This window comes from Malurus melanocephalus, unplaced genomic scaffold, assembly GCF_030028575.1.
Source record: "Malurus melanocephalus ecotype Western Australia unplaced genomic scaffold, MMel_1.1 scaffold_159, whole genome shotgun sequence".
Lineage (NCBI taxonomy): Eukaryota > Metazoa > Chordata > Aves > Passeriformes > Maluridae > Malurus > Malurus melanocephalus.
In genome coordinates, this window is record NW_026623391.1 from 76,006 (window position 1) to 91,461 (window position 15,456).

The 15,456-nt window shown below is 44.5% G+C and overlaps 1 protein-coding gene across 1 annotated transcript in view; it reads right to left on the bottom strand.

Annotated features, from left to right (window-relative positions):
- Nucleotides 1-7,874: 7,874 nt before the first annotated feature.
- Nucleotides 7,875-15,456, bottom strand: part of LOC130576867 (OX-2 membrane glycoprotein-like) — a 10,280-nt gene continuing 2,698 nt past the window's right edge. The window contains exons 3-5 of the mRNA XM_057371826.1: nucleotides 11,212-11,523; nucleotides 10,453-10,592; nucleotides 7,875-9,561 (exon numbers count right to left, since the gene is read on the bottom strand). Coding sequence (XP_057227809.1) covers nucleotides 9,502-9,561; nucleotides 10,453-10,592; nucleotides 11,212-11,523 — 512 coding nt within the window. The 3' untranslated portion in view covers nucleotides 7,875-9,501. The remainder of the gene's footprint in view (nucleotides 9,562-10,452; nucleotides 10,593-11,211; nucleotides 11,524-15,456) is intronic.

Consider the following 15,456-nt stretch of genomic DNA (forward strand, 5'->3'; position numbering starts at 1 on the left):
GGATGGTGCATTACACCCGGCAAACAGGTAATGATTCCCCCACCACTCCATGAGGAAAATCCCAGGGGAAGAACACGTGTAACTCATTGAGGAATAGAGTTTATGGTAGAAGCACTGAAGCCTCAGGTTTTGAGCATAGGAACAACTGGTACCATAAAAAGTATTGTCAAAAAGTGCCAAACACTCTTAAAAAGCAATGTACATCAAATTAGATAGCCTGTGACTTTTCAGAAAGGAAACAGACTTTGCTGAGCTGCCATGGCAAAAGGGCCACAGGTRTTTATTGGTACTGGTAAATACTTTTTCAGGATGGTCAGAAGATTCTTGTTGCACTAACAAAGCTGATAAAGATTTTGTTGAAGAAAATTACCCCGAGGTTTGGAGTGTGAGAGGAATGTCACCAGAGGTTCACATGCCATTGCTGAAATAGCACAAAGCCCAGATGAAATTTTAGGGGCAGAGTATGACTTGGACACTCCATGGAGACCTTGGTTGAGTGGGAAAGCAGGAAGAATGAACCAGAGTCTAGCAGAGATCTTATATCCCATGGAAGGTGTCGTATTCTCTCCACAGATACGTTGTGCTGGCACCACCCATGTCACAGCTTATCTGTACCAACCTGGAGACTGGACCAGACCAACCTCAAAACCTGGACTGAAGAGCCTGTCCAAGAAAAGGGGAAGGGACCATATCAAGTGCTGCTAAATATCAACACTGGTGTGAAGGTGCAAGGAGCAAATTTGAGGCTTCCCAGCATAGGATGCTCAAAACAATTGTACTTACTGTGATGTTTTTACTTGTGATTTTAGTCACTTGTTGCAAGTGCTGGCCACTGAGATTGCTTTCTAAAGTCCATTTACCAAGAGGCTCAGCTGCAGAAAATCCTGGTGTGTCAAGAGGCAATTCTGGGCAGAATTTTTCACAGGCATTTGGGCAGTCTGGCTGCTTTCCTAGGTACCACCGGATGCCTCCCATTTCTCAGTGAAAGGAATGGGAGGAATGTGTCTTTACAAACAGACTTGTAGGGATCAGGCCACAGACTGAAATATGAGATAGTAACAGGAGGAACCGTTCAGAAGAAAGTTACTAATTAACACAGGATGTTGCCCAGCCAAGGTCRTGTTAAATTCCTGAACCTRGAGAAGCKCAAAGATACAAAAGGGATGTGTGTGTGTTTGTTAGAAGGGGACATGTATTAAGTGTATGGGGAAGTCTGTCTCTTCCAAGTACCTCAGCCAATGGGGAAATGGAGAGGGTGATGCAGCCAAGAAATTAGGATAAAAAGGAGACTTCATGCTCCAGCAATTTGAGGGACCCTGGGGGAAATGTCCCATRGCTTCTCCCTTTATTTGAATAAAGTTACAGGACTCCTCTGCCTSCTTTTGGACATGCRCCTCTGGTGTTGTGAATTTATCCACACATCCTGCACCTTCTTTCACCTATCGCTAACCAGCCTGGCAGCATGAGAACACATTTGGGAATATTTCCACATTATCTTCCCCAGTCCTTTGAAAGACCTTTTTTCTCAGGAGAGCAAGGAAGCACTGACACCCAATGCCCAGTTCCTTCATCAGTCCCTTTCAACACCTTCTCTTCCAGCAACCACCATCAGTGTCTGCTGCTGGGCAGCCCTCACAGAGTAATTTCCTTATTGAACAACTGCTTGTAATTTCTTGATAGATTTGCTGGATACTAAAAGACAAAAGAGTATTTGAAAGTCCGAAGAGGAACAGCACAGTGCTGKTGAGTTGCTATTTCAATGGGAGCCTTGCTGAAGGCGTTTTTCCTTGCATTGGGGATCTCTCCCACCAGAGGGTACTGTGTACTCACCACAGACTGCTCTGTGCTGGGRCTGTGCCACCCCTGCCGCTGTCAGAGCAGCCTTTGCAAAGACATTGCAAAAACATCTCTGAAACACCTCCTGTATTGACACACAGAGCTGGAGGGGAAATTTTCCAGATCAAGGCCTTACAAACATTACTGCTTTATCTATTTTTTTTTTTCCAAATACTAATCTTGATGTAGTTCTGTTGGTCTTGGCCCATCCACAGCACAGACCCTTCTGCCTGATTGCTTGTGAGACATCAAAGAGCATCCCAGGACAGGTCCCCTACTCATGGGTAGCTCTGGCTCACCCGTGCTCACTCCAGATGCTGCACCAGGGACACACAGGCTCTGACCTGGTCCAGCTGGCACTTGGCCTCTCTTGCTCAGCTCTCCCCAGCTGCTGGCACATGGGTACACAGGGCTCCTGGTTCTGGCCCAGCTGCTGACATCAGGGACCCCTACACACACACACACACACCAGCTGGGGTGTCCCTTGCCCAGGAGAAGAGCTAGAAATGGAGTTTAATTAATGGAGAAGACAGGACAGACTGTGGTGACAAGACAGACTGTGGTGACAGGGCATTGGGCCATCCCAGACAAGTGTACTGACCAGCCTCCTGCACAAATGAAACAGGATTCTTTTATTCCTTCATCCATCCATTTTTCCAGGCTTTTTATTCCCAGATGCCCTTGATTCCTCCCTTTCTCACCTTTGTCTTCTTCCCTAAGAATCCCATAACAGTCCAGGTGCAACCCCCAAATGAACTTCATTTGCATGGCATGAGGTATCCATAATCCTCAGTTCAAAAGGTGCTGGACTGATGGACTGATCTGGATGGTTTCCCCCACAGACTCTAGCACTTAGGATCTCCTGGGGCACCTGGCCTGGACAAGCTGCCCCTTCTTCTGGGTTCTTAGTGTGGCTTCTGACCAGTCTGTGGGCCCCTGTGCTCCTCTGGGCCTGTGGAGATGGCAGGGGTGTCTTCTTCCTCTGCTGGGCTGGGGAGCAGCCAGGCTGGGGTGTCACTTGGACTCCCTCACCTGCCATTGCCTTCCTGTCTTCCTTCACAGGAAAGCAGCCAAGCCCCTTGATGGATAACCCAGCAGGTCCATTCTCCAACTCCCTTTGGAAGCTGCTGTTCAGGTTTTGTGCTTCCTCAAAAAACAAGTGTCTAACTTTCTCTCAATCCCAGGCTGCTCTTCCCCCTTTGGCGCAGTGCAGAGCCTGGTGCCTGCTCCTGCCAGAGACCCAGCACAGTGGTATGGTGATCTCTACAAAGCTCTACACTACCCAGCAGAGGGAAGTGATGAGTAGACAAGGGGGTTCCCAGTCTAATTGCCCTGTGTTTAAATTAAGAGGCAGCTTTCTGGGGGCTTCTCTCTTTTTTTGGGCTTTAGTTTTGCTATTTCTGGTGATACCAAAGAGAATTAATAGTGAAGAGAAAGACAGTTCATCAGCAGCTTTATAGCACTGTATTTCCCCCCTTTCTGTTGGTTTATGTTTCTTCTCAGCTCTGTCAGAGACCAAGAGGCATCTTGCGCCTGGTCACAGCCTGTAGATTAAAGTGTGAGGAGGACACAAAGTGTTGGCTCATTCCTGGCTGCAAGCCCAGACTCACTGCTGAGCCAAGAGGGGCAGACATTTGACTAGAAAATGCCGTGAGTGCAGTTATCACCAGAAAGGTTCATTCCTCCTGTTTCCTGTTGGTAGCATGTGTGCTTCAGTTGGGAAGTTACAGGGATTTTACCAGAAATGAGTTTTGGATCACAAACTGATATCCAGCATCAGAAGCCTCCGGCAGCACCAGCTTCCAGCTGTACCCAGTCCTGATCTGCCCTGGCTGCATTACCCATAGCCAGTCTCACATCTTGTGCTGACCATCAAGGGACCCCCATCCATTGATAATTAACTCTGCAGACTTCACAAAACTGGACACTTGCCCGTACTCTTAAGGAGTTGACTTTCTAAGTGTTCCTCAGATTACTTTTACCAAGGATCTCTGTGGCTTGGTTGTCCAGCTGGCCAAACTCCTCAGGCCATTAGTTGCTAATGTCTGGAGAAATAAGAGGCCAAAGGGAAATGCAGATTGCAGGTAGCATTTGTGTTCCAAAGCGAATCTTGTGAGAAATGTTACTCCTGGAAGCAGCCAAGGCCTAAGCTCCTGTTTTCTAACACATTGCCAGCTTGAGTTTTCCTAAGAAAATTTTTCCCCATTTGCCTCCACTTTGAACCCCTTCCCCTGCCCTCAGGTTCTGTGTGTACCCTTTTGCTCTTTTCCTCTCCTTCCCTCTTTTCTCCCTATCTCCCTCTACCCAGCTCAGCCCTCTGACAGCTCTGGATGGGGAAGAACAAGAGGTGCCCAGCAAGATGCAGGTAGGAGGATGTTCAAAGGTGTAGTAAGAAAGAATAACATCAGGGAGAGGAAACAACCTTGAAACAACCAGAGAGGTAAAATAGGTGGCTGGGTCAAGCAACAGGAATATGAAAGACAAACTTGTTTGAGGCGGAGACATTGCACTGGATGATAGTTCAACATCAGGTGTGGATCCCATGGACCAGCAAAAGAGCAAAGRAAGAATAAATGTGCTAAGGGATAAAGGAAGCTGTAGAGAATCATGTGGGGTGTCCCCAGGCCTTCTTGCTCACCTTTCAGGAAAAACATCTGTCCCASTATTGATGACTGATGCTGTTTCTTGGCAGTTGCCGGCTTCAGTTTTTCCATGACTCCCAACCCATGTCTGCCAGATCCACAGCAGAGTGATAGAGACACAAAGCTGAGACTAGAGGAATTATAATTGCACACTGATTACAAGATCCTTCTGCTGGGCCAGAGCACACTGGAGAGCCTGGTACATCACATCCTTTCAGCCTGGGATGTTATTACCTGTTACCCAGGATGTACACCACTTCTGTTTTACATCCTGGTCAGAAGGTTTCCGCCCCAGTGGAGCACGCAGGGAGCCCAACACTTTCTCCTAGTGATGCAGTAAGGTCTTGGTTTCCCTGTAAAGCCTGAGCTAGATTCCAAGATTTATCTTCCAATTGTCTTGATGTGGTCAGAAATTGYTGCAGTACAGATTTTCAGAAAGAAATACTGAAGTTAAATGCATGAATACTGAAGTACTAAGTAGAGACCTGACACCTTATTTCTATTAATAAAACCTAGAAAGCAGGCAGCCTACAGTYAATACCCTTAAAATTAAACCATTCTAAAGTAGGTATGAAAAGATTCTCAGAAAGCTATTCTAGGACACTTCCCCTTTTTCCTCTTTGTGTATAGGTTCTGGYATTTAAAGAGAAACCTGCAGCAAACTGTGATGTTTCTTGTGACTCAGATGACGGGCAGCTAAAATCCACCACAATCTCATTTGTGAAAATAGCTACATTCCTGTAAACAAGGAAGATTCAAGGCAAATTGGTTTCTTTAAACCAAAATGTAAACCTGGGTGTTTATGGTGAGATCTGGGCTTTCTGTAATTTATCTGAAGGATACTATAAAATAAAAGATATTGATTGAAAAAAAAAATTAGGTTTTTTTTTTTTTTTTTAACTAAGAAGTGTAGGGGTTTTTCTGCAAGCTTTTTGTTCCATCTTAGCCTTTCTTGTACAATTTCAAGTGCTCTTTTACTAGATAAAGCTGCCTTTTCCTTCTTTGTCCTTAGGGTGGTTAAGGCCCACAGCTTCTGACATGTTAGGGAATTTAAAACTCTGTTTATATTGYGTATGGGTCTTAGAATAAGGATTCTTTCAGGCTTCCCAGAAATTCAAGTGACTTTTCTCAAAGTTGAGCAGACTACAACAGAGTCCATCCASAAAGGGTTGGACAAGTGTTCAGTGCTCCTTTCACACACAGCTTTTTGTGTGAAAGATGAAAGCAGCAGAGATATGAGAAGGCCCTTTGTATGGCTTCCAAAAATATGAGCAATTTCTGGTGTACTGARAGTGAAAACAAAAATACACTTGATYTGTATCTGCCTGGTTTGATAGTCTCATTTGTGAAAGAGAAAATTGCAATCAAATAGTGCAATTCTCTTGTTTCAACTAATTTCCAGGGGCTCAGTGCTGAAAGCTGGATGAAAAACAACGGGTTATATTTTCTTCTATGTCTGATTTAATAAAAAAGTTAATTGGTGTGGTATTTAGATGAATCATTCCCTCAGGGTCATGCAAAAGAGGATCGAAGAATGATGCTTTCAAATGTCTATCACCAAAACAAAGTTTCTTTTCACTGTACAAGTTTAGTCCCATGCCTCTGCCAGCACTAGTTTCAGAAGAATATTCTTCCTATTTCAGCCAATGCCTATAAAATATCTAAGGCCAACATTTCAGTGACATTTCAAAGTCACATCTTCAGCCAGAGCTGTTGGGGCCAATTCCCTTGCATATTACTGCTCTCTTAGAATCAGGAGCTCAGTACTTGGGCAGAGAAACATACCAACACAGGACATCTCTGAAATAGCCTGACATGCCAAAACAGAAACATGGGCATTTTATACAGCCTGAAGAACCTTCATTATATATGTACATATAAATATATCTATATAAAAGTTATACCAACAGTTAAAATGGACACTTCTTATGAATTAAAACCTTTACCCAAACTGGCTAATGTCACAGTCAAAAGGTCCCAAAGCTGAGAGATGCAAGCTACATTTGCTTTATAGAAGAAATTACTTACCCAGAACCAGTTTTATTTAAGTAAGAGGCAAGCAGGAGGATGGCATTCCCGCTTCCCCTCTTTCCAGCCATTAGGAGAAATAATACTCTGCACGAACACTGCTTGTTCCTGGGCTGGACAAAATGCAGTGACACAATGTGGCCAAAGGCAGAGTTTGGTGAGACTGACAGCTGCCCAGCCTCAAAACCGACCAAAATCCTTGGCACTTTTTTTTTTTTTTTTGGGTGGTGGCAGTAGTAGCTCAGAATGTTCCAGTAGAATAATTTTGAAAATATGGTCTGTTTCCATTTACTCACAAAGTTAACCTGCTTCATATCRCTTGTATTGGAGTCTATGTCACTTAAATCTCCTACCAGTTTTATTTCTATTTCTCATCTCAAGTGCCACACCAACCTCACCTACAGCCTCCACCTGCAGCCATGCAGGGCCACAGCAGCCAAAARGTGTTGGGGATCAAACACACCCATTTATGAAAATCACACATTTATTAAAATAAATACTAGGTATCTGTAGAAACCCATTCAAATATAACCTCCAAGGAATTRCTTACAAATTGTTAACAGAGGTAACTGGACGGACAAACACAAAATAATCACAAAGGAACCTCATAACAACAGTTAGGATCTTCATCATCCATAGTCAAAACTTYGAATCCCCTCAGTCATGCTTTTGTTTATTCCACAATTTCTATTTTGTATTCTATTTCTGTAATTGTATTTCTATTTCTATTCCACAAATACTATTTTGTATTATCCCCCCCACCCCACCTATCAGCCAGTTAATTATCCACAGTCTGTATTTTTGCCTTCATTTCATTGCTATATGAGGCAAAACACCATAGCATTTTATGGCACTGAATCTCAGTAGATGGCTCTGTATAGCATGAAGGTAAAACACGCACTGGTTTTAAGTGTTCTGTGTCTGGATATCAAGTTCTCATTCTGATACCATGAAAGAAAAATAAATCTTGTACAGAGTTTTACWTGAAAGCCATTGTATCCCTGTATTTCACCCAGCTGCTGGACCTATCATGCTTGTAAGCAGAAACCTCTAAGAGCTTAAAAATTTTTAAATTCAGCTAAAAAGTAAAAGAAATACAAACTCACACATAAACAAATACTTTAGTGACTCCAAGCTCCTGCTTTCCCCCTCTCCAGGTGATCAGCTTGTAGAAAGCACCAGGTAATCTCTGCCATTTTCCTGGGTTTGAAAAGGTTTCTAACTGGCCTTGTGCTTTTCTCCGTTCCCTCAGGAAATCCTTTCCTTTACACATGTCCTAACTCCCTTTTTGTGTAAGAAACTTGTTTCTCTTTTTTTTTTTTTTTTTAATTTTTACTTTTTGTTTTAATTGTAAAAAACACAACAAACCAAACAACAAAACCTTAGACTAAACATTAGCAGAAACCTCGTGTTTAAACTCAAATGAACTGCTCTAAATCGCAGGTGCAGACTCTGCAGATGGCAATGTTTGAGGCCACACAGCCTGAGAAGGGCATCAGGGGCCCTCCACAAACCCAGGAAAAAACCTTCTTCTCCCCTGGCCTCTTCCCTCATGGAGGAAGAAATGAAGCTGCAATAGYGGAAAAGTTTGGACAAAACATTACTTCCTCCTTTAATAATTAGGGGGCTTAGGAGAAAAAAACCCCAAGTGTGACAGCTGGTTTCCCTTTCTGCCAACTCACCACCTGTGCTATTGCTCTGTGTTAGGGGGTCCTAATAAAAGCATTTTATAGAAAAGGCTGGGTTTACTCATTCTCAACTCACCCACTTGTTTTCATTTTAGTTCACTTGGCTTTTTGACTACAGCACAGTGATTCGTGTGGGACGCCCATTTGAAATAGGTGGATGAGGAAAAGCCAGATTACATTTKCTCTGGGAAGCCAGAAGGAGAGGAAACAGCCTCTCTGGTGGCTCCCCACAAGGCCAGCGTCAGCCAGGTGGGCTCATTTCTCCTTCCCTAAATCCACAGGACTTCATGAGCACATGGTGCAGTTCAGGGAATTACAGGAGATTACAGCTCAGACCTGACCTCCTGGTACAAGCAAAGSATTTTGAGCACAGGGAACACTCCTTGCCCTGAACTGGTATTTATCTGCCCAGATGCAAATAAATAAAGACSCCACCCCCTCAGGCCTACCAGCCTCCTGCTTCCCACTGCCCTCACCTGCCACTACACCAGGACAYCAAAAAAATGCACTGGGCAACCTCCTACCCCTGCAACTGCCCTATTATTGCTCTGCTTCCTCCTGCAGGCGGRTGGGATGCCAGGAAACACTGGCAGCTCTGATTGATCAAGGACATTCAGAAGGGGGCTGAGGAAAACACTGAGAAAGAAGGAAACATCTGTGTGCCTTTTGCATTACTTTGCAGGAAAGGCTGGTGGAACTCAGACTTGGCACATCCTAATTCCTCAGGACTCCTGACTTGAAGCCTGGTGCTCCTGGCACCTGGGTTACATGTTCAGGCTGGCTGCAGTCTTGGCCTCACCTCTTGTGTCCTTTAGGAAACAAGTTCAACACCTGAAGTTCAGAGCAGCATGCTGGGCTGTTCCATGGATTTTCTGCAAGCCCAGCTCCTCATTATGGGCTCCTTTGGTCTGTCAGCAATACTTTCTAGGCCAGCAGCCTTACAAAATGCTGCCTTTTGTAAGACAGACCACCCCCCATACACTTCTGAGTTTGCAATGTTAAAATATTAAGAAGTAAAAACAGTGTTCAGACCCCCCAAAAATACAAAGCACTATATGGATCCATACAATCAGCCTGAGTTTCTAATAAATACTGTACATTTTTTAAATACAAAACAGAATATTATAGYGTAACAAAATAAATATCTATTATAAATTGTCCTTTTTTGTATTTCTCTTGGAGAAAGTCACAGGAAGTTTCCTTGGGAGCTTGAGGTGCCATTTGAAAAGTTTCTCACTTGCATATGTAGGGTGAGCAGCTTCTCAGGTGTTCAGTGGTGCACCAAGGTTGGGGGACATCACAGGAACTCATGTGCCTGCAGCTCCRTACTGCCTGCACTTCTTGGCCTTGGTACAGACAGGAAGTACCTGATGAAAAAGAGTTGTTGTGTTTATTTCTTCAAAATATGTAGATGTTTTAAGTGTGAAGGTAAAGATCCTGGATGTTTGTATTGCCAAATGGGTCCTTGCGTCTCTCTGTGAGGGAGTCTAAAGTTTCGCCCTTGYAATCCCACCGGCAGTCTTCAGCTTGGACCTAGAGTTATAACACCCATAGAAGACATGGTACATTTCCTCCACTGCTTCTTTTTCTCCAAAATTCTCATTAAAAGTCATGGTTCACACKCTAGGTATGTACTGTAAGGAGATGAAGAGCCTTCACAAAAATGGATTTTTGGAAACAATGCCACTTCACTCAGTTTACCCCCAGCTCAAGGTTGTATCCTGCACCCCTGCACTGGGATGGCTTCAGTGGACAGCCAGCATTGCTTCAGCCCCTCTGTATTGTGACACCCCGGGCTTTCCTCACAGAGGTGAGCTTTTCCTCTGAGACCACATTTTGTTTGAGACACATCCTCAAGCTGCTGCCTCTGTGGGCTGCGCCGGCTGTACAGAGGAAGGTTATTTTAGAAGCTACAGATCAGTGCAAGGGTCTGGCCACTGCTTGCACAGCTGTTTTGTGCATAAATGTAGTAGCAGAGTGATGCTTCCTCCACAGCACACCTTGTCATTGACACAGTGAATGTTCTCTAGCTACCAGCAGCTCTCGGGCACCTGCGGGTTGGCTCTGCAAAATCAGGTTTYTGCTTCCCAGCTGTCTGGCTGGGAGTGAGTCCCTGTGTCCCTCTGCAGCCCAGGTTCAGCCTGGYTTGGGCAGTGTGCAGGCAGCCCTGGTGTGGCTGGGCAGAGCCTGGTCACAGCACTGAGCCCTGTGACCTGTGGGGTGGCCCCTGCAGCACCTTGAGGGAAAGGCAGACCTACCCAGCATGGCCAGGGTGGGTTCCTCTCCGGGTCACACTGGTGCCTGAGGCAGTGGTAGAGGAGGCAGGTGAGAAGGACGCTCAGGGGGACCAGGACCCCCAGTGCAATAGCAATGGCCCGTGCCACGCTGCTGTCTGGACCTGTGGGCAAAGCAGAATGTATTCAGTTTTGTGCTTGAAGTGAAAAAACAACCCAAAACTCATTTCAAACATCCCTTGACCATTCCCCAGGGTGGAGTGGGGTGGATAGGGGCACTGGGAGCACATGCCAGCATGATGCACACAGGTGGTGCTGCCAGCAGTGCTTGAGGTCTGATGTCAAGTCAGACATACAGAACTGAGACCCCCTGAGGTCTGATGTCGGGTCAGGTATACAGAATACAGCCCCTCTGAGGTCTGATGTCAAGATCAAGGATGCAGAACCCAGCCCCACTGAGGTGTGATGTCAGGTCAGACAGGTGGAACCCAGTTCCTCTGAGCTACCCCACGTCTTGTTGGTGTGTCAGGCTCCGTGACAGGGAAACRGGTCACAGATAGCCATAAGGACACCTGATGAGCAGTCAGGCATTCTGTGCCTGCCACTGGCCAGGGCATCTGGGTGTTCCCAGGCACCTCCTCCATCCCTCCCAACCCAGTCACAGCTGCTCTTCCAGGCATCTTCCTCACCTGCTCCCAAACCCTGAGGASTTTTCTGATCTACCCCAGGAGGTGTTTGGCAGTTTCTGCCCCCTCCAGAGCAGGGGCAGAGTTACATACTGACCCTGCTCCAGGCTGTCTGTGGGCAGGACCARGGTCACATTTAGAGAAGGGTGTTGGATCATGCAGGCGATGGGATACTCCTGAAGGATTTTTGAGTAGGTGTGTGTAAAATTGCTGATGACAGTCACGGTCTGGTTGCTGAACTTGATGTGGTATTCCCTTGGTTTCTGCTGTAGGATGCTGGGAAGGTGCCAGGTTATTTTTGGAGCTGGTTTCCCTGTTGCTGAGCAGCTCATCCCCACCATTTTCTCAGAGTTCTCAGCTTTGTCTGGACTAAGTACAAGCTTAGTTTCCACTTTGGGGTCTGAGATGGCTGTGAACAACAAARTGACAAAGTCCATTAGTTTGAGCAAACAGCATCTGTATTTAAAAYTATCTTGAAGGACAAGCTTGCTATATAATCTTACCTCCCAGTCCCAAAACCCCTGCAGTGATAAAAAAACATGGAAGTGACCAGACAGCAGTCTGGAAGTGAAGAGCTGGACAAAAGAAAGGGCAAGAGGGTAGAAGCATCTGTTTCAATTCTGTTCCTAGCAGCAGCACTGCAGCATCCTAGAAGAACTCACTTCTTTTAGAAGATTTGTGGATGTAGTCACATTTCATTTTAGTCTGCAAAAAGGATGAACTACAGGCATTGTTCATTCTTACTCACTCACATTGATTCCTATTTATACAAACTGTATTTGSAAAGAATAGATAAAGGGGAGAAGTTCAGGAAGCTGGTTTGAACCTGGATGGAACTCCAGGGGGGATTTGAACACATAAGGATCTATTGGTCCCATATGGAAAATCACCTATTTATCCTTTGACATAAAATCATACCATAACTTAGGTCAGAAGGGACTTCTGGAGATCATCTAATTCAAGCCTCTGCTCAGTTTGATTAGGTCATTTTGCTCAGGCAAGATCAATAAAGGCCTGTCATTCAATTTGGGAGTGCAATCTGTGGGTGTCTGTGTGGCAGCTCACCAGCCTGCCTTCTTCTTCAGTGTATGTGCTGATGGAATAGGGGTCCAAACCACAYTCCATTTCTAGATCTCTGCTTCTGAGAATATTACTTCTTTTAACCATTTAAGTGCAGTGGAAATTCTAGTTTCAATCTAGTCTGAGTTACCATGAATGCCCCCTGCTTAAAAAAGTATCCATTACTATATTTAGTAAAACTCTATGTGTACATTGCTAGTCACATAAGAAAAATAAGTGGCAAGTGCAATATTTATGCTAAAATTAATTTTTGTCCCAACCTCACAACATACCACTATCATTTAGTAATCCYGCTTTTAAACAAGCAAACAAAATTTCTTTTTATTCTTCTTAGGAAAAACAATGATTTTTCCTTTTGTGAGATAAACAAAGATTTGCCTGTGAGGTGTAGCAAACATGGTAAAAAGGGGAAAAGGCTTGTGCCAGGTACATAATGGCACCATAACCTCCTGGTACAATTTCAGATGCAGCTCAAGAGGTTGCCTGTATTCTCCAAGCCATAACTGCCAGAGGGTGGAAGCAAGACTTTGTATACCAACASTTTTGCTGCTTTTTGTTTGTTGTTTGATTTTTTTTACAAGCCTGATCTCATTCACTTACTATGGTCATGCCAGCCTAGAAAAAATAAGCTTCTATTTCTCATTTTTTGCATCACACTCGGACAAAAACTCAACCCCCACAGAGCTGCTGAAACATAAACAAGGAAATTGYGTAGGGGGATTTCAGCTGGAATTTCTCAAAATCTCCCAGGTATGAAAAGAGTAATGTCACAAACAATTTATGTTTCAATTAATAAATGATCTCTGAACTTCTTTCACTCATGGAATGCATAAAATAGCATATCCACYACAGCATTAACTTCAAATATTAGGTTGCAAAATTCAAAACCAATCAAAGGGAGAARTCACAAATGTTACCATAGAGGATGAGAGAAATTGCTCAAAGTCTTGCCAGAAACACAGGCACTCCACACCTGCTCTTCTGACTAAGCAGCTCTCTCTCTTCTCACAATGGACTCCAAGGAATGATCCTGTAGGGCTGAGTTTCTCTCTAGCAAATATCTGTAACAGATGCATTGTCAAAACCTGTATGTGCTTGCTTTTGCAGGAAAGCCTTGCTACACTGTTTACTAGTGTGTGCTAGCTGTTGATGTTTGATACGTACATTTAAATTAATTGCTTCTTTTGCCTTTCATAAAAATATTGTTTTCAATGCAAAAGTCCTTGCATAAGAGGTTGTGTGCAAGTACTTGGCTTTAGTCTCTTGCAGATCAGTATTGCAGATGTTCCTAAATTTGAGCTCTGTCAGCATTTCCCAAAAAGGAACTTCCTATAATGGCTTTCTGTAATCAGAGGGTGACAGTCTGGTCATGATATGCTTTTTATGTTTAAAAGCTTTTTAGTGGTGTTGTAGAGAATGAGAAAAGATTGTAGGAGTTACAGTATGCCCTGTGATGACAGAAAGCCTTTTCCAACCATATGGGTGTTCACCAGCAGCTCTGTGCCTTGGTTTCCCTCTAAGAAATGGCCATGGCGTTTTTTCCCCACTGTGCTCAAGAATTTCAGGCAAATGGTGCCATCTACTGCCAGAGAAGGCAGGCAGTCCCCAAAAGTGGTCCAGGGAATTTTTTGACTCAGCAAGTCTTGCCCATCCTCATGTGGCACATCCCCCTCTCTCCATAACTCTCCCTCAATCCTCATCCTGGATTTAATTCTCATCTTCTTTAATGATGAAGGTTGGCAAAGTATTTCCAAAGTAAACTGAAGGGGGAAAGGGAGCAGACTGTTCAAAAAAGACCCACCAAGATGTCTTGAAACTATTCTCTTCCAGGATTTTGCTACAGGGTGGGAATTTCTGCTTCTTCCTGGGTTTGCTGATTTCAGCCAGGCAGCTCTGACATCCCTCCAGTCATACCTGTTTCTTTTTTCACAGTGTTGTATCCAGTTCTTACAGGGTTTCACTTCTCCTCATCACGCGGCGATGGTGTCTATCCCGGAACAGCTGCATGTGGAAGGCTGCTGTAACTGGGCAATTACCAGCGTGTGAACTCCCTGGCAGTCCCCTCTTGGCAAGGTCAAAGACCTGGCAGCCTTTCATTTTCAGCTGGTGACTCTGGKCACCTTGCCCTGAACCCCTAAGCCTTGGGAGATTCATCCTGGCTTCCCTCTCCCTCATGGGGCACCCTTTGGGCTTGTTCATTCCCATGGTTAGGAGCTGGGAAATAAGGGAGAAAGACTGTGGCTTGTATAAATTAGCTTTGATTAAATAACCACAGATGAACTTAAATCTTCTGTCACAGTGCCAAATACTGTTTGTTCATGGTGACCCTCCACGGCAGGTTACAGGAAGATCCCTATGACCTCGATGAGGCAGCCTCTGCAGTGCCCCATGAACCCATGGGAGAAGTTAAACTCTTCTCAGCTGATGCGTTTTCATCTGAGATGCATGAAGAGCTGCTTGCATGAGTGTGTGKGTCAGCAGAAAAACATCCTTTTTTTAAAAAAAAAGTAGTGCTCTGGTGAAGAATGAACCATAGCCACAAGGCTGGTGATTTTGGGAAGGAATTCCCCCACTTGGTTAGAAAGAAACCAAGCCAAAACCAAAACTAAAATGAAATAGTTTTTTTGGAGCTACATGATAAAAAAGAATGGTATCACTCTATAAGGCACTTCCATGTTATTCTGGTAACGTATGATCAGTGTTTACCCTCTGAATGACTAAGAACTGGATTTCTTTAGGAACCTTCCTCTTCATGTAGGAAATACTGCATGATTTTCTCCTCACTTATCTGTTCTGCCCTAGAAGTTTTCCCAAAAGAGTGGAAAAAGAACATTTGCTCCAGATTTGATTTTCCCTTTCCCTTGTATTTTCCACCATCATCCTCCTTTCCCCTATTGCTTGAGTCTTTCCCCTACAAGCGAGGTGCTTCCTTTCTCCACACAAAGGACTCCAGATACAGGTGTGTGGACATAGGTGTCTGTGTCTGTGTCAGCAGAAGGTACCAGGGATAAACAAAATGCTCTGCAGGGGCTTTATCACCAGTGACAGGTCACAGACACTGATAGYCTCCACATGGGATATGATCTTTGGCCGATGTCCCTACAGCAGTCTCATCCCTGAGAAGGCCAGGAGCCAACAGGGTGCTCTCTGAGCATGTTTAATGCCTCAGCTTTCTCAGCTGGACCAAACCCAGCAGCTTTCCTCATAAGACAAGCAACTTTTCACTCTTGGGTTTTTTTTTTGTTGGTTTTTTTTTTTTTTT